Below are 26,800 nucleotides of genomic sequence, written 5' to 3' on the forward strand. Positions count from 1 at the left end.
AGACAGGAGCCACTGGTGCATGGCTCTTTTTCTTTTTTTCCAAGCCTGAGGCTTGAACACTGGGCCTGGGTACTGACCCTGATTTTATTTTGCTCAAACCACTTCTGGTTTTTCCGAATAGTTTATTGGAGATGAGAGTCTCACCGACTTTCCTGACCTGGTTGGCTTCAAACTGTGGTTCTCATATCTCAGCCTCCTGTGTTACTAGAATTCTAGGTTCCCAGCTGAGGAGGTATTTTAAAGAAAACTTTGAAAATAAAGTACATTCAAAGAAGAGTGCACAGGGATGGACATGGTAGAATATGCCTATAATCTCAGCTACTTGGGAGGCAGTGATAGAAAGATTTCAATTCAAGGCAAACTCCAGGAAAAAAGTTCAAGATCTCTATCTCAATTTAAAAAAAAAACAAACTGAGTGTGGTGGTTCATACCAGTTCTCAGCTAGGCAGGAGACATAGGAGGATCATACATAATCTAAGTTTGCCTGGGCAATAAATAAGAGATCCTATCTGAAAAAGAACTACAGCAAAATAGAGCTGAAGGTGTGGTTCAAGTGGTAAAGTGCCTGTCTAGCAAGTCAAGCTCATACCTAGTACTGCCCCAAGATATAAAGAAAATATTCAAAGTGTGCTGCCTCCAGTATATGTGTACATATATATACATATATATAAGCTTATATATATATATATATATATATTAGCTTTCTTCAGATCAAAACATGGAAATTTCCAAAAGTCTCATTCATGTCCTCTGATTTGCTCTCCCCAAAAAGCATCCACTCTCCTCACTTCTAACTCTAGAGGTTAGTTTTGTCAGCTTTTAACTTTATGTAATGGGGTCATTCTTTTGTTTCTTAATATGGATAAGATGTATCCATATTATTACAGAGATCTGGTCCTTTTCATTGCCCTAAAGTATTCCCTTGTGTATTCATAGCAACTTTATTCCTATTACTGATGGCACTGGGATTGCTTCCATTTTCCTTTTGTGAACATACTTGCTATAGCATTCTTGTGCATGTCATGTAAAATTATTTAAATATTTATCTTCCTTTATGTTATATTTAGAGCTTTTTATTTTTCCTGTCCTGGGGCTTGAACTCAGGGCCTGGGTGCTGTCCCTGAGCTTTTGCTAGTGCTCCATTAATTGAGTCACAACTCTAAATCATTGGAGATAAAAATTCTATGGACTTTCCTTCTTGGACTGGTTTCCAACTGTGATCCTCTGATCTCAGCCTCCTGAGTAGCTAGGATTAAAGGCATGAGCCACCAGGACCCAGCCTATTTAGAGCTTTTTAAAGATCACATATACCAATCAATTTATTTCAAGTAGTAGAGCAAGAATTACAAAGTATTCGTTTAATAGGGTAAAGCATTAATGGCTGATGATTATTGTGGCTAAACCAAAGGTGGTAAGTACATATAATGGAATATCTATCTTTCAGCCTTAAAAAGGAAGGAAATCTTTTCATGTGTGTACATTTGAGGAAATTTGTGCCAAATGAAATAAAATAGACAAAAAAATACAAATACTGTAGGATTCTATCTGTATCTGGCATCCGAAGCTGTGAGATTCATAGAAACAGGGCCTACGTGCTGTCCTTGAGCGTTTGTGTACAAGGCTAGCGCTCTACTACTTGACTTGCAGTGCCCCTTTCAGTTTTGTGGTGGTTAATTGGAGATAAGAGTCTCCTGGGTGTCTTGCCCAAGCTGCTTTAGAGCCACAATACTCAGATCTCAGGCTCCTGAGGAGCTAGGATTACAGGCATGAGCCACCAGAGCCCTGCAAATCTTTTTTTTTTTAATTTTACTTTAAATTTTTGTTTTTTTTTTTTTACGTTTAAGCAGTTGCACCAAGGTTTCGATTCAACATGTCAGTTTATGAGAACAATGCATTTTGATCAATGTCACCCCTTCCATCATTCTTCCCCACCTCTCCCAAACCTCAATGGGATTATTCCTATTGAATTATTAAGAAATGGGCAGTAAATTCCGTGGAAGAAAATAAAAAAGGCCTGAAGAGTGCACAGCCCAGTCCCCCTTTCCCCGGGCCCACAGGCATCTCACTCCAAGGGGTCTGCGTTAGCAGCCTGTCCAGGCAGCCCTCATTCCCGCTGGCTTTCCCACTGTAAGGCGCACCCTGGGGGAGGGGGGGCGCCGTGGGCGTGTCTCATGGGCGTGTCTGCAACAGGACACGCCCACCAGAGGTCCCTTCTCCCCGCCCCCGCAGACGCGCGCACGCCCACGCTGGACCCGGACACGATGCACGCACGCCTGCGCCTCTCGGCCGACGGGCTGGTGGTGCGCAGCGGCCTCCTGGGCCGCCTGGGGCCGGCGCCCGCCACGCGCTTCGATGAACTCTGGCAGGTGCTGAGTCGCGACTGCTTCGCCGCCGGCCGCCACTACTGGGAGGTGGACGTGCAGGAGGCCGGCCTGGGCTGGTGGGTGGGCGCGGCCTACCCGTCCCTGCGGCGCCGCGGGGCCTCGGCCGCCGCCCGCCTGGGCTGCAACCGCCAGTCGTGGTGCCTCAAGCGCTACGACCTGGAGTACTGGGCCTTCCACGATGGCCAGCGCAGCCGCCTGCGGCCCCGCGACGACCCCGACCGGATCGGCGTCTTCCTGGACTACGAGGCCGGCATCCTGGCCTTCTACGACGTGACGGGCGGCATGAGCCACCTGCACACCTTCCACGCCGCCTTCCAGGAGCCGATCCACCCGGCCCTGCGGCTCTGGGAGGGGGCCCTCCGCGTCCCCCGGCTCCCCTAGACGACGCCCGCGGGGGGGGGGTCCCTGCGGCACGGGGGGGGGCGGTAAACGTGTCCTAAACCCATCCCCAGCAGGTACTAGTGACGGAGTCGCCTGCCAGTGGCTCTTCTCTTCCTTGAGGTCCCCTTTATCTACCGCCTTCCTGATCTGGACGTCCCCCCCATCTTCACCTTCTATCCGGAAATCAGGGTGACCTGCCCCAGACTACGCAGGACCCTGGTGAGGCTCCTCCCCCAGAGCCAACGAAAAACTCACTCTCCTTTAGCATTCAAGACCCGTCTAGTCTGCGCTCCAGCCCCGTGCCTTTTCAGAGGCCCTCCAATGACACTGCCCCAATTTCCCCTCTGCACTTTTGTGCATTTTTTTCTACTTTTTTTCCATTTTTTTTCTCGTCAGGAAAACCCTGCCCACTCTTTGCCTGTCTCAGGTGCTCCCTGGATTTCCGGCTGCGGGACAGCTTCCCAGGCCACAGGAATCTGATGTTTCCTAAGACCTCAGAGATTTACCCTACTTGACCTCATGGCATGTTTGGAAAACTGAAGTTCTAAGAGCTGCCTTAAATTACCCATATTGATTCAGGGCTGGACTAGGCCTGAAGCCCACATCGGTGCCTTATCCTCCACCCCTACAACGGCCAAGAATCTGACCCGATCTTTGCCCTGCCTTTGGGGCCCAGTTTGTAACCTGGGAGATGACTGGTTTTGAGGCGTTGGGAAGGAATCAGCAGTGATGTTGCTAAGTTTTACCCAAGCTCCTTGAGACAAAAAAAAAAAAAAAGAATGGCTGTCAGAGGGGTTGGATAGCTCCAATCCCTGAAACCAGGCTGAGGCAACCCAGAAAGATGTTTTCTTGAATAAAGTGATGGGAAAAGAAGCTAAGAGTTCCACTCTTAGGGAGAAAAAGCTTCTTCCCAGGGTCTGTACCTGTTGGGGAGGATTAAGCATTCTGACCTGTCAGCTCCTTAGACAGGTGTATATTTGGCTACACAGCCTAAGTAGAATACAAAGCAGAAGGGACTAAAGTGCCTTAGTTCTAACCACACAAACTCTACTTGAGTAGACATCTAAGCATCCACCAGGCTCTAGGCATCCTGAGAAGGAAAAACTACTGGGAATGGCCCAAAGCTGAATTCTGAAAGGCAGAGGATATTCCTGACAGAGGGGAATAAGCACTTGATTCTACATCCACTCACCTCCAGAAACCCAAGGCCTTTCCCTCAGACCCACAACTGCAGAGGCCAAGTCTGATAGCTCTGACTACTGTCAGGTGATGCCCTGTGTAACCCTACAATTACATTCACTCGATCGGTATCCCTAGCAGGTAGGAATCACTCCCATTCTACTCATGGCAGAATGAAGACGGAACAAGCCACTTGCCCAAGGCCACACAGTTAACCTGCTCCTGTCTCCGGGCCCTGCTGTTAATTCTGATAGCCACATGCTCCTGTCCCCCTCACTGAGTCACAGCCTCTGATGCTTTGCTTTCGCCTGGTTACTCTGTGCAGCCTGGTTCTACCTGTTGATTTCCCCTCTGAGTTCTGAGATGAGGCCTCATACCCCAAGGGAGATGTAGTGTGAGAATCTGGGATTTATGCAGGGAAGATAGATGATAACTGGACTGAAGAACAATTAAATTGGCTCTAAGTCAGTGTCTGTGCTAGCCAGAAAACTAGTTGCAGTCTATAATTGGGCTTGCTCTCTACTTCCGCAACCTCATCTGCAAGACAGGGGTAAAAGCTCCAATTTACCAGGGCTGATGCTCAAATGAACCAAAGGCTACACAGCCTTTACAGGACATATGAGGTCCTCCAACAGAGTTCCCCTTGCACCCTGACACAGCCTGCAGCTGTGTGCCAGCAGGGGGCACTCCGTATTCCCAAAGCAGAAAAGAAGTTTCCTTGGCATCCAAGTCATGTCATTGTGATGTCATTGTGCCTTTACAAGTGTTGTGCTGGTCAAAGTTTCCTCATTGATACAGCAAATCACTTGCAGTTTTTCCCTCTGTGATGCTAGGCCTCAAACCACACTGGACAAGCACTTCTACCACTGAGCTGTCTCCCAGCCCCAGCAGGCTTTTCAAATAACAGTAATTTCCTAGTGTATTGTCTTAATGAGCACTATCCTTGTAACTGTTCTTGATTCACAGTTTATGTGACTTGAATAAAATACATAGTACCCAAGAACTGGACAACTTCCATATTCTTCACCAGTTTTCTTGTGGCAGAAGGCTGGTCCCTGAAGAAAGCCCACTATGCCTTTTCTTCCAAGGAAGCAAACCCTGACTCCTGACTGTTCCTACTCAGAAAAGAATTATGTAGCTTTTAGCATCTTTCTGGCTACCCTTTATTTTTGTGCCAGTCCTTGGAGATTGGACTCAGGACACTGACCCTGAGCTTTTGTGTTCAAGGCTAGCACTTTACAACTTGAGCCACAGCTCCACTTCTGGCTTTTTGGTGGTTAAGTGGAGTCTCATGAACTTTACTGCCCATGCTGGCTTCAAACCACGATTTCAGATCTCAGCCTCCTGAGTAGCTAAGATTACAGGCGTGAGTCACCAGCACTTGGCCTGGCTCTCCTTTAGCACCACTGAAGCTGACTGTAGTGGTAGTCCTTGAGTTTCCCCCCCCATGGCATTGGCTCTTCTGCCTGCAGATGCACTCTGTCAGGCACAGCTGAGCAGAGGACACAGGCATCCTGAGTGGAGTTGTGAAGGCAGCCTGCTCAGCACAATAAGCTGCATCTGATAGGGAGACAGCAGGAGAGTGGATGCTCCTGGTCCTGTTTGCCCATAGATCAGCCTCACACAGCAGAACTTCTTCCCCACGTGCTCTCCTGCCAAACAATCACTTCCTAGTCCTCAGACACTTGACGCTTCCCAAGTTGTGCATAGTCCCTCCCTGGTTCTCTGGTAACTTACATGCCTCTTCTAGGAAGTGGTATCTGGCCATTATCCTTCTTCCATCCTTTCCCATCCTTCTCCCGTGACCCTTTTGAACATCTCAGCAACCCACACGTGGGGCATCATAGGCCAGTCTGCTGCCTTGCCATGGGTCGGGCACTGTGTCTCCCATCTGGCAGGCACTCAGCCATGTCTTCTAGACCTCGCTTCCCAACTTGACCTGGTGAGAGGAGTGCCCAAGTGTCAATCCTTCAGCCCTTGGGGTAACTTAGGGAAGCAGGAGGAATCTTCTAACCCAGCTGTTACTGGCTGCGGGCAGCCCAGTGATTCACCCATACCACACACCACACTGTCGCCATCATCGTATTTTGCCCTATGCCCTGATGAGAAGTGTAGACAGTGGCCCTCCATCTCCTCCAGGCCTGTGACCTCAGGGCCCCTCCAGTGCTTAGCACCACTGATTCCGCTCCTTAGGGGAATGCAGCTTGGAGTTCACAGAGCAGCCTGGGCCTGTCTGCCAGAACTTAAGAGATGACTGCCCACCCCACCCTCACGGCCCCCAGCTCCCTGCAGGAAATCAACTGTACATCCTTGGCTAGCACCTAGGCTCTTCTTTCCAGACCCAGGCCTGGCGCAGCACCCCTTAATACTAGCCAATTCTCTTTTGATTAAGCATTTGCTTAACTGTCACTCTACAGCTGTAGAAAATCAAGAATGGGTTGCTTACTGAGCAGCTGCTTATAGAGAGAAAAGTGAGGAACGCCAGTCATGAACTGAAGTCTCACACCTCAGTTCTTAGCATACCAATTCACAGGTTTTTCTCTGCAAACAACCAAGGATCCTGCCTCTCCCCCCCCCCCCCCCCCCCCCACATACACACTCACACATCTACACATACCTCTCCAGAAGTTGTTTTGGGATCTACAGGAGAGGGAGGCCCTACACTAACAAGGCTAATTATATTAGAGACACAAATAGCCACTGAAATAAGAGGAGTCATGTAGTAAATGCACTCACATATGAACAAAGATTAGGAATCGGGCTGGGAAGGTGGCTCAGTGGTAGAGCGCTTGCCTTGCATGCATGAGGCCCTGGGTTTGGTTCCTCAGCATCACATAAGCAGAAAAAGCTGGAAGTGGCACTGTGGCTCAAGTGGTAGAGCACTAGCCTTGAGCTGAGCTGAGGGACAGTGCCCAGGCCCAGAGTTCAGGCCCCACAACCGGCAAAAAAAAAAGATTAGGAATCTGAAAAGATACATGAAAATAATTTCAGCATTGGGCAAGAGCATAAAGGAAAATATGACATTGATGCTAAAAGGTACATGGTATTTGTTCCGTTGTTTTTTTTTTCTGTCGGTTGTGGGGCTTGAACTCTGGGCCTGGGCACTGTTCCTGAGGTCTTAAACTCAAGGCTAGCACTCTACCACTTGAGCCACAGTGCCACGTCCGGTTTTCTGCTAGTTAATTGGAGATAAGAGTCTCATAGATTTTCCTGCCTAGGCTGGCTTTGAACTGTGATCCTCAGATCGTAGCCTCCGAGTTTCTGTGATTAATTAATCTCAGGATAAGGAAAGCCCATGAGACTTATCTCCAGTTAACTGCCAAAATGCTGGAAGTGGAGCTGTGGCTTATGTGGTAGAACATTAGCCTTGGGCAAAAGAAGCTGAGGGACAGTACCCAGGCCCTGAGTTCAAACCCCAGGACTGGCAAAAATAAAATCTTGTATATTAGCTGGGTTTGTAATTTTATATGTGTGTGCATAACAGTACTGGGGCTTGAATATAGGGCAGCATGTTCTCATTTGGCTTTTCTGCTTAAGGTTGGTGCTCTACCACTTGAGTCACATCTCCAGTTCCAATTTTTTGGTAGTAAGTTGGACAGAAGAGTCTCACAGATTTTTCTGCTTGGGCTGGCTTTGAAACTTGAGCCTCTCATCTTCCCAAGTAGCTAGGATTACAGACATGAGCCAACAGCCCCTGGCTAGATTTGTAATTTATATACCTTTTTCTTTTTTAATTTGGTACCAGTCCTAGGACTTAAACTCAGGACCTAGGCACTGTCCCTGAGCTTTTATTGCCCAAGACTAGTGCTCTATCACGAGCCACAGCTCCACATCTGACTTTTTTGGAGTGCTTACTTGGAAATAAGAGTCCTACTCACTTTCCTGCCCAGGCTGGCTTTGAACCATGCATGACTCTCAGATCTTAGCCTCCTGGGTAACTAGAATTACAGGCATGAGCCGCCTGCACCTGCTTTGGATTTGTAATTTCATAGTGGGCAATGTAACATTCTGTTCACTTCAGCATCACCCTCCGATTTGCCACTTGCAAGCTCCAAAACCCATGCTGCTGTCCTTTCCCACTGATCGGTTTTCTTTGCTACTGAACACATCCCTTCTCATATACTGATGCCAGGTTTCCTCACCAGGCCGTGGTATCCTCAGAGCCTGCCCAGCGGAGGGAAGTCCCACAAGCAAGGGACAAGGCTGCTCACCGCAGTGTCCAGGCGCAGAGGCCCTGGGAGTGTGCTGAGAAGCGGAGGAGTGCTCCCTCCCTCCTCCCTGTTCTCAGGGATAGGAGTGCTTTCCTCAGCCCACACAACAGTATGACCAATCCCTTCTCTAACACCCAGGACCACCACAGAGTGTTCCCATACGGAGTCCAGGGCCGGGAGGAGCGGTGAGGGCGAGAGGAGGGGCAGCTGGCGGGGAGAGTGAGACTGCAGGTCATTTAGTCTGGCTGCAGAGAGAAGGCTCAGAGACAAGCCAGCTCTTGTCCCTGTGGGCCACAAGGAAATACAGGATCTGGATTTGCTTTGAGCCCACCTCACTCTAGGCCAGCCAACTTGGAGCAGAATTTGTGTCATTTACCCTTTTTCTTTCCAGTGGGCTGGGCCCAGGGCCTGGACAGAAATGACTCGTGTGTGTGTATGTGTGTATGTATGTGTGTGTGTGAACAACATACAACAGCCATGTTTCCAGAGACGATGACTCCTGCCCCACCTCACCCAACACACTGGACAGTAGCAGCAAGGTGACTGAAAATTCAGAGGATCGCACTTTATTTTAAGACTTGATTTTCTTGCCATGATTTTCTACTGATTCTTCCAGGATAGTATCATCTTCTTCAACAGTGACCAGAACCTTCTTGCCCACCAGATTAAAGATATCCTCAGGAGGATAGCCTTTGGGCTCGCCCACCTTCACTGTGAGCATGTCCAGGGTTAGAACGGTGCCTTCTGGGATTTTCACCTTGGCCACCACAGACTTGCCCAGCTGTGGACAAGATGGAGACGGTCAAACTCATAGCAGTAGCTCCTTTGTACTGCTTCACACCCAAGCTCTTTGCTCAATTTCCGCAGGAACCATGACAGACAGAAAAGACGCTTGTTTCTTACTCAGAACACCACCTGATATACACAAGGCCTCAGACAATATGCGGTGACCACTCAGACCTGGAGGAGGTGACTGCCCAGGAAGTGTGAACTCAGGAGATGTAGCCAAACAGAGCCAGGCTCAATCGCTGCCAGCGGGGGTAAATGCCTTGTCAAATGGGAAACATCAGTGCCTGTAGCTTGTCAGATGACTGTGCAGATGAGTGACAACTCATGACATTTCTGGAACAGCATGCTCTTAATACAGGATTACTTCCGAACTCTCACCATAAATATGGGGAAAGTGAGGCCCAAAGAAGGCAGGTGAGTTGGCCAAGGTGACAGACAGCAAGGGTGAGAACTGAGGACGCCATTCCTGGCCCACAGCCCTTGAGGGATCTTCAAAGAAAGGCCATTTTGTTTGGTAAAATAGAGCTACAGAGGACACAGTCACTGAAAGCAACTGTGATGCAGATTACAGGACAAGCGGAGGACAACGAAGTGACATAAAGTTCACCAGCAGTGTTTCTGCTTCTTCATGTCACATAGTTTTTATTTGGTACTACTGGCGTTTTGAACTCAGGGCCTTACAATCTCACTCCACGTTCTTGCTCATGGCTGGTGCTCTACCACTTGAGCCAGGCCTCCAATCCTGCTTATTTGCTGGTAAAATGGAGATGGAGACTCAGACTCTTCTGCCTGGGCTGGCTTTGAGCCTTCGTCCTCTTGAGTAGCTAGGATTACCGATGTGAGCTACTAGTGCCCAATTCTTTAAATATTTTGAGTCCTACATCCCTCCCTCTAGGAGCCCAAGAAATCACTTCTGCTTAGAATTTAGTGTCAGGAGAAAAGGCACATCAACAGATGATTCAAGTTATACATCCTGTTGTATTTCAGTGTTTGCTCAAAAAGCCAAAACACAAGTTCAACTGCTGTGCCTCCTACTCCAGGGTCTCTCCTCTTCCTCTGTAAGGCATCTTGTTTCTACCTACTTCCAACTGCACTTCTACTTTGGAAGTGACATAATAATAGAAGTGGGGACTGGGAAGGTGGCTCAGTGGTAGAGCGCTTGCCTTGCATGCCTGAGGCCCTGGGTTCGATTCCTCAGCACCACATAAGCAAAAAGAAAAAAGCCAGAAGTGGCGCTGTGGCTCAAATGGTAGAGCGCTAGGTTTGAGCTGAAGAGCTGAGGGACAGCGCCCAGGCCCAGAGTTCAGGCCCCACGACCAGACACACACACACAAAAAAAATAGAAGTGATAACACTCTCCATGTGTGAATGGCATTTGACCTTTGCCCTGACCCAGACAGCCTGCCATGGTAGGATCCAGTGCCTCAGTGTTTAGGAATTCTGCTGACTCTCCTCCTAATGCTCAGGGCTTCCTTATCCAAGGGACCCCATGCTTGGCACACCCCAGGATTATCCCCCTTACTTCTCCTGTAGTCCAGGAGCCCTGGCACCCCATGCTTCAGAGACCTGGTAAAAACTTGAATGTGACCTGATGTGGCATTGAAACAGGCAGTTCCTCCGCTGCTCCCAAGAGCGGGCTGACACTCGGAGGGGGTGATCGGCTCCCCAGCCTCTCCTGGGCCTACCTCAGGGAGGATCTGCAAGGAGTCCTCCTCTCAGGCAGGGGCGCTGTGCTCCCCCTCCCTCTCCAGAGCCCAGCAGAGCCTGGCGGCACCCACCTTCTCATTGCAGGCCATCTCACAGGGCAGCAGTTGCTTGCTTGGAGAGCCGAGTGCCCTCTCCACAAGGCGCACAGACCGCACTAGCTCGGCCAGCTCTCCAGGCTCCAGTGAGGCTGAATGGTCACTTCCCTTCCAGGTCTTATCCAGAGTTATGTGACGTTCCAGCACCTTGGCTCCCAGAGCCACAGCAGCCACAGATATTGCTATGCCCGTCTCGTGCCCAGAATACCCTATGGGGATATCAGGGAAAAGCTTCTGATACTCCTTTAAAATAGAAAAAGGGATAAAGGTTACCTACTTGGGTGCCTTACCCACAGTTTTCAAGTTAGGCAATGCTGGGCGTCAGTTCAGCCTCTCACTAGCTGCACAACAAGACACTGGGACTCTCCGAGCCCTCCACTGGAGATGGCGGTGCATGTCGGATGGACACCCAGCACACCGTGAAAGCGCTGAAAGAATGGTCACTGCTGTTGTGAAGAATGCAGCTCGCGCCTGTCACCCCAGCTACTCAGGAGGCCGAGCTCTGAGAATTGTGGTTCAAAGCCAACCTGGGCAGGAAAGCCCATGAGACTCTTATCTCCAGTTAACCACCAAAAAGCCAGAAGTGGAGCTGTGGCTCTGGTGGCTTGCCAGCAAAAATCTAAGGGAGAGTATGAGGTCCTGAATTCAAGCTCTTGTACCAGCACAAAAAAAAAAAAAAAAGGAAAGAAAAGAAAAAAGAATGCATTTGGTGAATGTTTTACTCTGCACAGACTGCTGGAAATAATATCGTAACTAAAACTGAAAGCCTAAACCCATTCAAAAAGCACTTGTCACACAATTAGCCTGAGCTGTTAAAACCAAGCATGCTTCTATGCACAGATACCTTCAATTATATACACAGCCTGCCCAATCCCAACACAACCCATTGGAAGAAAAGTTGAATAATTAACGAATCAATTATCTATAATTCACTGGCTGCAACAATAGACATTCTAAGATGGGTGGGTCTTGTCAGTAAGGGTGAACAAAAGCTTAAGTACAGCAGAAAGACTCAGATAAGGATTAAGAAAAAAACCCAGGGCAGTTGGAAAGCCCTAGGTCAGGAGATGCGAGTTGCTATGATGCAGGTGGGCTGGGCCCCTGATGGTGGGCTGGCAAAGTACATCTGGCCACATCCATCAGGAGCGGAGGATGGAGGGGAGAGGGTGTCTGTGACATATTAAGTAAGAGAATCAGGGAAAATATCTGGGATCCCAGGTACAAAATTGTTAAGATGTGAGTCTGTGGGGTGTATTCACATTCGGCAGCACAGACTTCAGAATTAAGAATCATGCAACCACACACCAGTGGGCTCAGGCCTATAATCCTCGCTACTCAGGAGACAGAGATCTGAGGATCATGGCTTGAAGCCAGCCCAGGCAGAAAAGTCCACAAGATTCTATTTCCAACTGACAAGCAAAAATGTTGCACTAGGGCAGTGGAGCACACTGGACATTGATGAAAGTGAACTACACAACTCGAAGGTGGAAACGGGAGGGAGGGACTAGGAGAGAGTGAGGGAACAGAGACACAAAAGGAAACTCATGTAAATGTAAACTCTCCACACATCACCTCTAGGATAATAATAAAGTAAATTTTTAAAAAATAGTGCACTGGAGGTATAACTCAAATGGTAGAATTCTAACTATAAATGAAAAAGCTGATCAAGGGCTGGGAAGGTGACTCAGTGGTAGAGCGCTTGCCTTGCATGCATGAGACCCTGGGTTCGATTCCTCAGCAACACATAAGCAGAAAATGTCAGAAGTGGGGCTGATGCTCAAGTGGTAGTGGTAGAGTGCTAGCCTTCAGCTGAAGAGCTGGGGGACAGCGCCCAGGGCCAGAGTTCAGGCCCCACGACCGACCGAAAAAAAAGAAAAAAGAAAAAGCTGATCAAGAACTCAAGGCCCTGGGCTGGGAAGGTAGCTCAGTGGTAGAGCGCTTGCCTTGCATGCCTGAGGCCCTGGGTTCGATTCCTCAGCACCACATAAGCAAAAAGAAAAAAGCCGGAAGTGGCGCTGTGGCTCAAGTGGTAGAGCGCTAGCCTTGAGCTGAAGAGCTGATGGACAGCGCCCAGGCCCAGAGTTCAGGCCCCACGACCAGACCCCCCTCCCCAAAAAAAGAACTCAAGGCCCTAAATTCAAGCCCTAATACTGGTCAAAAAAAAAAGGGTCCCCATGGAAGAATAATATTGAAAGATAAATAAATTCCTCTCATATAATACCTAGAGTATAGAGTACCTATAGATTTTCCTCATAGGTACCTAGAATAGTCAAATTCCTAGAGACTAAAGTGCTTGGTGTTCTGCTGACGTGGGGAGGGGAGGGAGTTGGTGAAGGGATCTAAGGTTCAGTTTCAGGTAATGCGGTAGTCTGTATGGGTAAGGGATGGTTGTACAATGTGAACGGACTTACTGCCACCTAACTAACTTAAAATGATTAAAAGGCTAAATCATATGTATATTTTTACAACTTAAAAAAAAAAATAGGGCACGAGTGGTTCACGCCTGTCATCCTAGCTACTCAGGAGCCTGAGATCTGAGGTTCTCAGTTCAAAGCCAGCCCAGACAGGAAAGTCCGTGAGACTCTCATCTCTAATTAACCACTAGAAAACTAAAGTGGTGCTGTGGCTCAAAGTGGTAGAGTGCTAGCCTTGAGCTGAAGAGCACAGGGACAGCACTTAGACTTGGAGTTCAAGCCTCACGACCAACAACAACAATAAAAGGCACTACACCAAGAAGGATATGAGCCATCAACTCACAGGAGACTGACCTTTGAAGGCCAACACACAAGCAAGCAAAAAGTCCATAAAGAACCACGGGAGTCCACTTTCAACTTATAATGGCAGAAACCAGGAGGTGTTAAGAGCTAAGTTATAGTCCCCCTCTTTAGAATATACATGCTTTCAGCTGCTTGGTTCTAACTTGATTTAATAACAGCAAGACCATCCACAGCTAATTCAACTATAAAAGAGGCTATGGTTGATTAGAATGCTGGTTATAAAGAAGGCTAGAGCTGGTGTGGAGCGCTTGCCTACCCAAACCCTCAGTTCCATCTCTGGACATTGAAAACACACAGACAAATAAACAAAGCAAAGCAGGCCCTATCTTTCCCACAGCTAATGGTCTAAGAAAAGCCACTGTGGCCCCCAGCCTCGCCTCACCGAGATGACTCGCAGATTGGCATCCTCAGGCTGCAGTGGGTATGCGCTGGTGCACTGGAGGAAGCAGAAGTTGGGGTTCAGGGGCTTTACAATCTGATAGACTTGCTTCATGGTGTCCATTGACTGCATCCCGCTGGAGATCACCATCGGACGACCTGAGAAACCCAGTATTTTCAGTTTAGAGGTCACAGCCTCCTTTAAATCTATCCTCGCTAGTGGTCTCAGCTTCCAACTTAATCAGGAACATCTCTAGGTTGTGCCAGCCACACAGTGGGGGACAAGGTGAATGTAGTAGCTTCCAGCCCCTGGGCAAAGTGAGTCCCTGCCACCCCAACACTGTTCTTCTCCAAAGTTTCACATTCCTGAGAGACAAGCATCTCAGGGGACTGAGAGGCTGCACAGTATGCATTCCTTTGCCAGATCAAAAATCCAAAGTGCACTGGGCACAGGTGGCTCACGCCTGTAATCCTAGCTACTCAGGAAGGCTGAGATCTAAGGACTACATTTCTAAGCCAACCAGGACAGGAAAGTTCATGAGACTCTTCTCTCCAATTAATCACCAAAAAACTGGAAGTGGCGCTGTGGCTCCAAGTACTAGAGCGCTAGCCTTGAGCTAGAGTCAGGGGCAGAACCCAGGCCCAGAGTTCAAGCCCCACAACCACCACCACCAACAACAAAAAATCCAAAGTGAAGCTGAGTGCCAGTGACTCTCATTTACTCAGGAGGCTGAGATCTGAGGACCAAGGTTCCAAGTCAGCCTAGACAGGAAAGTCCTTGAGACTCCAATTAACTACCAAAAAGCCAGAAGTGGAACTGTGTCTCAAGTAGCAGAGCACCAAACTTAAGTCAAAAAGCGAAGGGGCAGTTCCCAGCCCCTAAGTTCAAGTCCCAGTACTGGTGCATGCGCGCACGTGCACACACCCCCACCCCCACCCCCACAGAATGGTCTAAAACCCAGGATATTTCTGATGAAAAGATGTCACATGGATAATCTAGGGAGGGAGCAGAGAGCATCATAACAGAGCCTGGGTTAAGAGGTCAGCTGAGATCACTCCTGCTGTGAAACCACCTCCCAAACTATCATGCACAGATGGTAGACAGAATACACCTTCAGGGGCTGGGGATGTGACTCAATGGTACCATGCTCTCCCAACATGCAAAAGAACCCAGGTTCCATCCTCAGCACGGCCTCAAAGCCAAAGAGGAGAAGAATATGCTGTCAAAAGAGGGTTCTAAAGTTTACTTCGTAAGAGCTACCTCAAAGCAGGGTGCCACTATGGAGGTAGAAGTGTGAGTGCTTCAATTTGCTCAGATTTTACAACAAACATGAGCCCCTTACTTCGTGTGTGTATATGTGTGTCACTAGAGATTGCAAGCTAAGCAAGTAAGTGCTCTACTACTTGAGCATGCCCCTGGCATGTTCTTTATTTAGTTTTAGTTAGCTTTAGTGATTTTGGGGATAGGGTTCAGTTATGTCCAAGCTGGCCTAGACCAAGACCATGACCATGTATCTCAGACATAGTTCCTATATAGCTGTGACAACAAACGCTCAGTTATTGTTAGAAATGGAGTCTCATGAACTTGTGTGTTTAGGCTGGCCTTGAACCATGAGCCACCCTATTTCTTCCTCCTGAGTAGCTGGAATTATAGGTATGAGCCACCATGTCCAGCTCATCTTTTTTTTTGAGACAAGCTCTTGCTAAATTTGCCCAGCTGTCCTCGAACTTAGGAGACAGACTGCTATAATTACAGGGGAGTGCGAGCACGCCTGGCTACGGAACTTACCTTTCTTGGCTGTCTTCTCTAGATATGGAAAATTGTTTGTGTCTCCAGATCCAACTTTGAAGAATGGAACGTTCAGTTCATGTAGAAACTCAACTGCCATCTGCAAAAATTGACAAGGAAGCTCTTTCTCACCATTGTGGAACTTGAAAGATTGGTTCTGTCATCTCATCACCTTCCAGCTGGCATTGCTAGCCCCTCCCCCCTTCTGTTCACCACACATCTAGTGCTGCCCTTGACAGGCTCCACTAATCTACAGAACAAACATACGCACATCTAAAATACAGCAGTGCAACACCTTGGTGCACTCAACACAAAGCTGGATTGGGCTGGGAAGGTGGCTCAGTGGTAGAGCACTTGCCTTACATGCCTGAGGCCCTGGGTTTGATTCCTCAGCACCACATAAGCAAAAAAGAAAAAGGCCAGAAGTGGCGCTGTGGCTCAAGTGGTAGAGTGCTAGCCTTGAGCTGAAGAGCTGAGCGACAGCACACAGGCCCAGAGTTCAGGCCCCACAACTGGACCCAAAAAATAAAATAAAATAAAAAACATAAAGCTGGATGCCGGTGGCTCACACTGATGATCCTCGCTACTCAGGAGGCTGAGATCTAAGGGTTGAGATTCAAAACCAGACAAGGCAGGAAAGTCCATGAGACTCTATCTCCAATTAATTACCAATAACCTGGAAGTGGAGGGTGTGGCTCAAGTGGTGGAGCACTACCTTTGGAGGAAAAAGCTAAGAGAAAACAAACTAGGCTTTCACACAATGAGAGGAAACCAGAACCGGCTCTGTAAAGGAATGAGCACTTTTAGGAGGGGACTGAGCTAGAATGGAAGGCATCAATGAAGATGAATATGGTAGAGAGTTGTTTATTTGCACAGATGAAAATAAAACAACGAAACCTGCTGAAACTGTTTTAAGGGAGGGGTGAGTAGCAGTGTTGGGGCGTGTGTGTGAGATTCATCGGATGCATTTTACCTATATGGAAATGTCACAGCAAACCCTCTACTTATACAACTAAGGCATGGTAATTTAAAAAACAACAACAGATAAAATAACTCATTAGGCTTAAGAAAAAAATAAATCTGGGGAAGACGAGCGTGCCCCCGGCCAGATCCTTCCTTCCCTGTGCAAAGGTCCTGACCTAATCTTTTTTGTGTTTTATATGCCAGTCCTGGGGCTTGAACTAACATGTGCTCTCTGTCTCTCATTCTCTCTCTGTCTCTGTCTGTCTGTCTGTCTCTCTCTCTCACACACACACACACAATACAACACAACAAAACAAACAAACAAACAAAAAAACAAGCCAAGTGCTGGTGGCTTATGTCACTGTGTGAACCAGGAAGGAAGGAAAAAAGGAAGAAAGGAAGGAGAGATAAAGAAAAAATAAGGAAAAAAGAAGAGAGAGAGAGAGAGAGAGAAAGAAAGAAAGAAAGAAAGAGAAAGAAAGGAAAAGAAAGAAAGAGAGAGAAAGAAAGAGAAAGGAGGACGCTCAATATAAGTTTAGCAGCCAGGCATTGGTGACTCATGCCTGTAATCCTAGCTACTCAGGAGGCTGAAATCTGAGGATCACGGTTCAAAGCCAGCCAGATCAGGAAAGTCCATGACTCTCATCTCCAATTAACCACCAGAAAACCAGAAGTGGTGCGGTGGCTCAAAGTAGTAGAGCACTACCCTTGTGCAAAAGAGCGCAGGAACAGCGTCCAGGCCCTGAGTTCAAGCTCCAAATGCGAAAGAAAAAAAATTTACCTACGGGGATGGGGAACTTTCATGAAATTTTATTTTCCTGCTGGGAAGGGAGGGGAACTACCACCACCTAGTGGCAACTTAGAAAACTGCCAGTTTGGATTCCTGGCCCTGGAAAGGGTGGCAACTTCAGTTAATGCAGCTATAGTCCGGAGATAGCATGGAGCCTCCCTCCACAGGCTAAAGTCAGAGCTGGTGGTCCCTTTCTCTCAGTGGGCTCCTTGGCTTCCTTAGCCTGCTTTCACTGCTGGCAGATCCCTTCAGGACTTCCTCCTTTCATCTGAAAGTGACTCAGGCACAGTGCACACAAAGGGGCTGGGTTTAGTGCATAGAAGAGGGCTCCCCCAACAGGCAGGTCTGGGGAAAGCGCCTCACTATCATGGATCCTTAAAGGAGAGAGAGAGAGAGAGAGAGAGAGAGAGAGAGAGAGACAGGAGAGAAAGGAGAGAGGAGAGGAGAGGAGAGGTGAGAGGAGAGAAGAGAAGAGAAGGGAAGGGAAGGGAAGAGAAGAGAAGAGAGAGAAGAGAAGAGAAACTGGCAGGAGGGCAGCTCTGCTAAGGTGGTCACTGCTGTAAGCTAAAGGTGTCCTCTGGGGTACTGCTTGCTAAGTTCACACTTGCTAAGGTCATGCTCTCCACCTGCTTCTTCCACAGACCTGCCCCTTTACTACTGCTGTCAGTGCTCAGGTGCCCTGGAAGTTTTCTTGGCCTTAATAAAATCTGGCCACACCTCCACCTTCCCTTAGCCCTCAGAGAACACCCTAGAACAGCATATGCATTGTGGAAACTAGCTGCCTGCTGGCTATGAGGAAGTCCACATGGGCAAACATTTGGCACTAACTGCTCAGCCAACACGGAACAAGAGACCAGCCCTGGCCAACGTCTCCAAGGGCTACGTGACAGGAAATGCCAGCTCAGCTCAGCAACCAGTGTCAATGAATGCTTTTCAAAAGGGTTGCTTTTAAAGTTTTTCTGTGTATTTAATCTTGATTAGCTTATTTTGCATTTTTTTTATTCACAAAAAAAGTTTTTCAGTATCTGCTTTCCCTCTGTGGTTCATGAAGGCTCCAGAGTAGCTAGGATTGCAGGTATAAGCCACCAGCACTTGGCGCACTTGGCTCAGAAATATTTTTTAAATAAGGCTTGTCCAGATGCCCCACAATAGATGAGTGGATGCAAAAAATGTGGTACCTATACAAAATGGAATTTTACATAGCCATCAGGAAGAATAAGTTTCTGTCATTTGCAGGGAAATGGATGGACCTAGCACAAATCATTTTAAATGAGATGAGCCATGCTTAGAGCCATAAATGGCACATTTTTCTCTCATTTGAGGAAGTGAGATCTAAAATCCATGGGACATGATAAATTATACAGGACTCTATTTATACAAAGTGAGACCAAAGAGGATATTCTTTTTTTTTTTTTTTTGGTCGGTCGTGGGGCATGAACTCTGGGCCTGGGCACTGTCCCTCATCACTTCAGCGCAAGGCTAGCGCTCTACCACTTGAGTCACAGCAGCCACATCTGACTTTTTCTGTTTATGTGGTGCTGAAGAACCAAACCCAGGGCCTCATGCATGCAAGGCAAGTCCTCTACCACTGAGCCACCTTCCCAGCCCCCTAAAAGAGGATATACTTAGGAGAGAAACACATAGGCACAATGCCTATGTGCATCTGATTAATAAAATAATATTTATCGAAATGAACTCCAGAAAATGGAAACAAGAAAAAAAAAGGCTTGTATCTATTCATATTGACTGGTTAAAAATTAAAACCACAATTTTGTGGAAGGGTAATGTTTTTGTTTTCAGATAACTATAGATTTGCATGCAGCTATAAGAAATGCCATCACTGCAAGAATCCCCCATGATGCTCCTGGCCAACCATACTCCTTTCTCCCTTTAACCTGTGCCAGCCACTTGCCTCCTCTCCACCTGCACAACTAGGAGATGTCCACAGTACCACATACACAGAAGCCGGCAGTAAGCCAGTCTGAGAGTGGCTTTTGCACTCGGCCTACCTTCCCTGAGGGACATCACACTGTCAGGTGCAAGTAGTTCTTTTTTTTTTTTTTAAAGGTAAACAGAGTAAGTTTACTTAAAACTGAGAAGAAAGCTGTGAAAGGAAACTAGAGACTCTCCTTCCGGAGAGGCCCAAAGAGGGCTTTTTGGTATTTTTCACTTGTCGAGGGCAGGGCTGTGTGTGTGTGTGTGCCAGTCCTGGGGCTAAACTCAGGGTCTGGGCCTTGTCCCTGAATTTCTTTTGCTAACGGCTAATGCTCTCCCACTTGGGTCACAGCTCCACTTCTAGTTTTTTGTGTTTTTTTTTGGTGGTTTACTGGATAGTAAGAGTCTTGTGGACTTTCTTGCCTCAGCTGGCTTCAAACCATGATCCTCATATCTCAGCCTCCTGAGTAGCTAGATTACAGACATGAGCCACCAGCATGGCTTGCTCTCTCTCTCTCCCTCTCTCTTTCAATGAAGGTATTGTGGCTTGAACTCAGGGCTTTGTATTCTTGTTAAGCCTTTTTGGGCTCAAGGCTGGCACTCTCCCACTTGAGTGACACCTCCAGTTCAGACTTTGTTAGTTTACCAAAAATGAGTCTCGTGGATTTGTCTGTCCAGGCTGGCTTTAAGCCATAATCCTTGGATCTCAGCCTCCTGAGTGAGTAGCTAGGATTACAGATATGAGCCAATGATACCTGGTTTCCAACCCTCTTTTTTGCTAACTATTTTGAGGAGAAAGAGTCTAGTAAAATTTTCTGCTCACGCTGGCTTCAATCTACAACCCTCCATATCTCAGCTTCCTGAGTAGCTAACGTTACAGATATAAGTTAATGGCATCCACAAAAACTACCATTTTAGCCAGGCGCTGGTGGCTCACACCTGTAATCCTAGCTACTCAGGAGGCTGAGATCTGAGGATCACGGTTCAAAGCCAGCCCGGGCAGGAGAGACCGTGAGACTCCACCAGAAGCTGAGTGCTGGTGGCTCACGCCTGTAATCCTAGCTACTCAGGAGGCTGAGATCTGAGGATCACGGTTCAAAGCCAGCCCGGGCAGGAGAGACCGTGAGACTCCTATCTCCAATAAACCACCAGAAAACCAGAGTGGCGCTGTGGCTCAAGTGGTAGAGCACTCGCCTTGAGCTGAAGAGCTGAGGGACAGCGCCCAGGCCCAGAGTTCAAGCCCCACAACCAACCAAAAAAAAAAACTACCATTTTAAATGAGTGAATTATGTCTCAAAACAGCTGTTCTAAAAAGAAACTGGCCAGACACTAATGGCCCATGCCTGTAACCTTAGCTACTCAGCAGGTTGAGATCTGAGGATCTGGCTTCCTGGTTCAAAGCCAGCCTGGGCAGAAAAGAGCATGAAGATTCCTATCTCAAATTAGCAACCCTCACCTCCCTCCCCAAAAAAGGAAGAGGATCTGTGGCTCAGTGGTAGAGTGCTGGCTTTGAGCAAAAAAGCAAAGGGACAGCACCTAGGCCCTGAGTTCAAGCCTTACCAGCACACTAGCGCAAAGAGAAAAAGAGAGAGAAAGAGAGAGGAGAGCAGATAGAAAAGAAAGGAAGGAAAGAAGGGAAATGGAAAGGGAAAGGAAAGAAAAGGAAAAAAAGAAAAGAAAAGAAACCAACTGGAACTGATTCAGTCAAATGGTAGCATGCTTCCCTACGAGTTGTGAGGGTCTGAGTTCAATCCCTAGCACAGCCAACCCAGGAAGAAAAGACCATTAGACTATCTCTAATTAACCAGCAAAAAGCTGAAAGTGGAAGTGTGGCTTGAGTGGTAGAATGCTAGCCTTAAGCAAAAAGGTCAAGAGTGAGAAGTCCTCAGTTCAAGCCCAGTTCCAGAATTTAAAAAAAGAAAAAGAACTTGAAAACAAACCAGATATGATACACATCTATACTCCTAGCTACCAGGAAACTGAGGCAGGAGGATCAAAAATTTAAGGGCAGCCCAGTGCCAGTAGCTCACGCCTGTAATTCTAGCTACTCAGGAGGCTGAGACCTGTGGATCACGGTTCAAAGCCAGCCCGGGCAGGAAAGTCCATGAGACTCTTATCTCCAATAAACCGCTCAGAAAACTGGAAGTGGTGCAGTGGCTCAAGTGGTAGAGTGATAGCCTTGAGCTGAAGAGCTTTGGGACAGTGTTCAGGCCCAGAGTTCAGGCCCTATGAACGACCAAAAAAATAAAATAAAAAAAAAAGCACAGCCTAGGCAAATTATCAAGATCCTGTCTATCCCGAAAGTTTTCCAAAAGGCTGAGAATGGTAGTTCAGTTGCCTCTCATGTGCAAGGCCCTGGGCTCAACTCCAGGACTGCAAAAATAAGAAAATAACTGTTATATATAAAAGTAGGGAAGCAAAATAATTAGGTGTGTTATAGTACTACTTTCCTATTAAAATCTTTACAGTGGATGTAAAAGCTTGTAGTATAGCATTAACCAGAAAAACTCATGCATAAAGCTAAATGTTACAAGCCACACAAATACTGCCACCAAGCCATAAAGCATATGAATTTAGGAGGGAACTGATCAGAAGAGATGACAGATAGGGATCACAAGTCAGATTTCCCACGCTTTCCTGTGTTCTAAACTTTCTGTACTAGGAAATGATTTCTCCAAGTAAAACTGTTGCCACTGAGAAAAGAGACAAGCTGAGAGTATGCTGGCAGACAAGTCACACTACAGAAGGGCCCTGACACCTGGCAGGAGCTGGATTCTTCCAGGATGTCAGCCCAGCCAGCACACCCATAACCACCTGGAGCCACGCCCTTCTGGATGAGGTCAAAGCCAGCCCATCCAAAGCCATTGGAACTCTCTGCAAGGTGCCCTGGCTTCCAACAGACCCCTGTCCCCTGGGAGAGCTTGACCCACAAGGTAAAGGGACGGTAAAGTGTCCATTGAGGCTGTCTCTACATCTCAAAGCAACTTTTGTGGGGTTGTTTGTTTTGTGTAATGCTGGGGCTTGATCACTGTCTCTTAACTTTTCTGCTCAAGGCTGATGTTCTAACCACTTTTTTTTTTTGTTTTTGGTCATGGGGCTTGAATTCTGGGCCTGTATACTGTCCCTCAGCTCTTCAGCTCAAGGCTAGTGCTCTACCACTTGAGCCACAGTGCCACTTCCAGCTTTTTCTGTTTATGTGGTGCTGAGGAATCGAACCCAGGGCCTCATGCATTTAAGACAAGCACTCTACCACCGAGCCATCTTCTCAGCCCTATTCTAACCACTTGAGCCACAGCTCCATTGCCAGCTTTTTGCTGGTTAAGTGAAAGTAAGAGTCTTATGGACTTTCCTGCTCAGGCTGGCTTGGAACCTTGATCCTCAGATCACAGCATCCTGAGAAGCTACGATGACAGGCTTAAGCCCACTGCGCCCAGTGACAACTTTGGTTTTTAAAACCCCGGTACTTTCTCACAAACATCACTAGGCTTGGCACCTGCTGACTTAGCTGAGCACAGAAAAGGTAAGCAAGAGCTACAGCTGGCTCTAAGACAAAAGCTACCAACTTCCCGCTGCCCGCTGGGTCTGTTAACATGGCAAATGAATGGCCGAGGACTCACCTCGTCCATGCCAGAGGCAGTGAAGAAAATGCCGATCTCCTGGGCATATTGCTGCAGCTCCTTGTACTGGGCATGGCTGAATTCTAGGTGCCGTTTGTGCTCTCCATATGTCTTTCCCCAGGAGTGTTTTGAAGTGTACGGCCTCTGTAGAGCCTTCCGGTTAAACTTGAATTCCAGCTCACTCTTCTGGAACTTGGCACAATCAGCCCCACACTCCTGCAAAACAACAGGATGCCTTTCAGTGACCAGTTGCATTCTCAGAAAGAGCAGAAACTCTAGGACAACTAGATTACAGCAATGCATCTAAAGATGAGGTGGACGGACAGATTTTAAGAACCTGCAAAGAAAATGAGAGGGAAGAAAAGTCTGGAAGAGAAAAAAATATCAACGGGAGATGGGAGACCCTCCCCTCCTTTTCTCTCTTTAAAAACAAACAAGAAAAAAGGGTAAACAAATGCAACAATGGTACACACTAAACCTATATTGAAAATGAACTATAAAACTTGTGAGTGGGGATGGAAGGGAAAAACTGGAAGAGAGTGAGGGAAGGGGTGACACTGTCCAAAAAGAAATGTACTCTTTACCTGACTTATATAACTGTAACCCTTCTGTACATCACCTTTATAATAACAACAAACAAATTAAAAAAACAAGAAAGTTTTGTATCATAATATGTAAAACCTATTTCGTGTGACACATACCTGGAATCCCAGTCAGTAATCCCAGCACTGGGAAAGCTGAGGTAAGAATATAGTGAATTTGAGATCAGCCCAGGTTACACAGAAAGACCCTGCCTCAAAAAAATTAAAATTAAAAAATTAAAAAGGAAAGAAGGGTAAAGGAAGAAAGAACATGCCCTCCTCTATATTAAAACAAAACAAAACATAACAAAGAAATAAATAAAAAACAACAACAAAAACCTGGACGTAGTGGTACATAGCTATAGTTCCAGCCTACATACAATTCCCGGTTCAAGAGGATGTCAAGTTCAAGTACAGCCCGGGAAACTTATTGAAAACCTGTCTCCATACAGAATTCATAAAGGGCTGGGTCATATCTCAGTGGCAGACCCCACACCAGACCCTGAGTTCAGTCCCCAGTACCACCGCCCACCTCCCCACCCCCACAAAGACACTGCAGCAAACAAATCAGGCTGAGAAGAAAAAGCCACTTGTCAAAAGATTTATTCATGCCGGGTGCTGGTGGCTCACACCTGTAATCCTTGCTACTCAGGAGGCTGAGATCTGAGGATCGAGGTTCAAAACCAGCCCTGGCAGGAAAGTCCGTGAAACTCTTATCTCCAATAAACCACTACAAAACCAGAAGTGGCGCTGTAGCTCAAGTGGTAGAGTGCTGGCCTTGAGCTGGAGCTGAGGGACAGCGCTCAGGCCCAGAGTTCAAGCCCCACAACCGACAAAAAAAATAAATAAAATAAAATAATTCACTAGTAAATGTGTATTGACTCCAGTCTAGGACTCTGTACTACAATACAGCCTGAATCCCAGCACTCCCTCACCACCTTCCAAGTCTAAGACAGTATAAGAGAAACCACAAACGCTACGCTTCCTCAGCTTCTTTAGCTATTTTGCAACCTCAGCATGAAAACATGGTCACACCTTGACAAAACAGACTGCTCCTTTAAATTAAAAGCAGGAATTTCCCCCTAGAAAACTTTACAATAACCAAAAAAAAAAAAAAGAAAGAAAACTTTACAATACAAAGGCTACAATCCAGTGGTGAATAGTAAAGATTTCTTAAAGCCATTATTGACCAGCAGTATACAGTAGGCAAGTCACCTCTCAGTGCCTTGAAAATAAAATCAGCACCTTCCTGCCTTTAAGTGTTGCAAGAATTACATGAATGGATGTTGGTGGCTCATGCCTGTAATCCTAGCTCCTCAAGAAGCTGAGATCTGAGGATCACGGTTCAAAGCCAGCCAGGGCAGGAAAGTCCATGAGATCCTTATCTCCAATAAACCACCAGAAGCTGAGTGCTGGTGGCTCACGCCTGTAATCCTAGCTACTCAGGAGGCTGAGATCTGAGGATCGCGGTTCAAAGCCAGCCCGGGCAGGAGAGACCGTCCAATAAACCACCAGAAAACCGGAAGTGGCGCTGTAGCTCAAGTGGTAGAGCACTCGCCTTGAGCTGAAGAGCTGAGGGACAGCGCCCAGGCCCAGAGTTCAAGCCCCACGACTGACAAAAAAATAAAAATAAATAAATAAATAAACCACCAGAAAATTGGAAGTGGCACTGTGGTTCAAGTGGTAGAGCACTAGCCTTGAGCTGAAGAACAGTGTCCAGGCCCAGAGTTCAAGCCCCACGATCCACCAAAAAAAAAAAAAAACTACATGAGTGGGTGTATTACATGAGCCCAGTGTCTCAAAATAAGAGTCCAAAAATTGTTGGCAATTTAATTGTTAGAAATGGATAGTTTACAATTTATTGGTTAAGTGTCTATTAAAAAACACACAATTAGTTCTGAAAGAAGGAAAACTAATCATAAATTATCTGAAATCAGGTGAACAGCACTGATGAAAGGAAAGATGACAAGAACTATCTCTAACCTCTTGCAGGAGGCTGGGGCCCGCATTGACAGTCTCTCTCTTCATAACAAAGAAAAGGCTTCACAGTAACCACAAGAACAGGATACAGGCTGGAAAAAGCATCCAGGTCCGGGATGCTTGTAATCCTAGCAACTCAGGAGCCTGAGATCTGAAGATGGCAGTTCGAAGCCAGTCTGGGCAGGAAAGACCATGAGACTCTTATCTCAATTAACCAACCTAAAAACTGGAAATGGAGCATCCGAGGGGTCCCGAAAATGAGTGGAACCTTACCAACTTTACTCACAAACAAGAGCTGACATTTATGGATCAAGCACGGTACCTGAGCGCCCCACGGGGCTGAGCTCTCTCACTAGATACTCAAAACGGTTCTGTGTAGTCAGTACGATGATCTAGCAGCCCGATTCTCGAGTGAGGAAACTGAGGCTAACAGAGGTTGTTAAACAACCGGGAGGACTTAAACCCGCGACCTAACTTCGAACCGGTTCCAGTTCCGAACGCGCCGGGGCGGGCAAGCGCCCGGGGCAGGAAGTTCCAGGGGCTGCCAGTCACTGCCGCGCGGGTGGTCAGAGAAGAGCCAGGACCGGCGGGAAGGGGCCTGGTCACCTAGATCTGGATGGCCACGCGGGGGTCACACGTGGCCGGGTGTGCGTGCTGGAGCGTGACCGAGCCGCAGACCAGTCAGCAGGCGGGCGCGCAGGGTGCTGGGCGCGGGCGCACGCGGGACCCCGGGGGAGGCCGGCCCCGGCGGCCACGCCCTCCCGCGGCCCTCCCTGCGGGCTCGTCCCCTCACCTTGGCCGTGCGGATCATGCGCTTGGCCACGTCCAGGTCGCCCTGATGGTTCTGGCCGATCTCGGCAATGATGAAGCATGGGTGCTGCCCTCCCACCCAGCGCCCGGGGCACAGCTCCAGCTCCAGCGGCATCGCCCCGGCTCGCACGCCCGCGCCTCACTCCAGGATCCCTACGTCTGTCGCGGGCACAGCCCAGCAGGTCCACTGGCCGGCCCGGCCACGTCAGCCCCCGCGGCCCCTAGCGCAGCCAATCCTTGGGCCCCGCCTCGTTCCCGACAGCCAATTGGGATCGGTCATGCGTGAGGGCGGGGCCTCGCGCGAGAAGGGCGGGCGGAGGGAGGTGCGTCCGCGCGAGCGCGGGGCGTGGGGCTGTCTGGCGGGAAGCGCAGGCGCCGGACGGTCTCCCCGTGCTCCTGAAGGTTCCCGAAGGAGACACCTGTCCCCTCCGCAG

At 47.9% G+C, this 26,800-nt stretch overlaps 2 protein-coding genes across 2 annotated transcripts in view; one reads left to right on the forward strand and one right to left on the reverse strand.

Annotated features, from left to right (window-relative positions):
* Trim14 (tripartite motif containing 14) overlaps positions 1–2,765 on the forward strand; it is a 33,667-nt gene extending 30,902 nt beyond the window's left edge. Inside the window, exon 6 of the mRNA XM_013023246.1 lies at positions 2,230–2,765. Within this exon, the coding sequence (XP_012878700.1) occupies positions 2,230–2,765 (536 nt within the window). The remainder of the gene's footprint in view (positions 1–2,229) is intronic.
* A 5,930-nt stretch (positions 2,766–8,695) lies between these two features.
* Nans (N-acetylneuraminic acid synthase) lies at positions 8,696–26,581 on the reverse strand. Its single transcript, XM_013023354.1, has 6 exons — positions 26,350–26,581; positions 22,996–23,211; positions 15,691–15,790; positions 13,906–14,060; positions 10,723–10,989; positions 8,696–8,936 (listed from the first exon to the last, which is right to left on the reverse strand). Exons 1-6 carry the CDS (start codon positions 26,479–26,481, stop codon positions 8,727–8,729), a joined length of 1,080 nt encoding a protein of 359 aa, XP_012878808.1. The 5' UTR covers positions 26,482–26,581; the 3' UTR covers positions 8,696–8,726.
* Positions 26,582–26,800: the final 219 nt, after the last annotated feature.

This window comes from Dipodomys ordii, unplaced genomic scaffold (genome assembly GCF_000151885.1).
Source record: "Dipodomys ordii isolate 6190 unplaced genomic scaffold, Dord_2.0 Scaffold67, whole genome shotgun sequence".
Lineage (NCBI taxonomy): Eukaryota > Metazoa > Chordata > Mammalia > Rodentia > Heteromyidae > Dipodomys > Dipodomys ordii.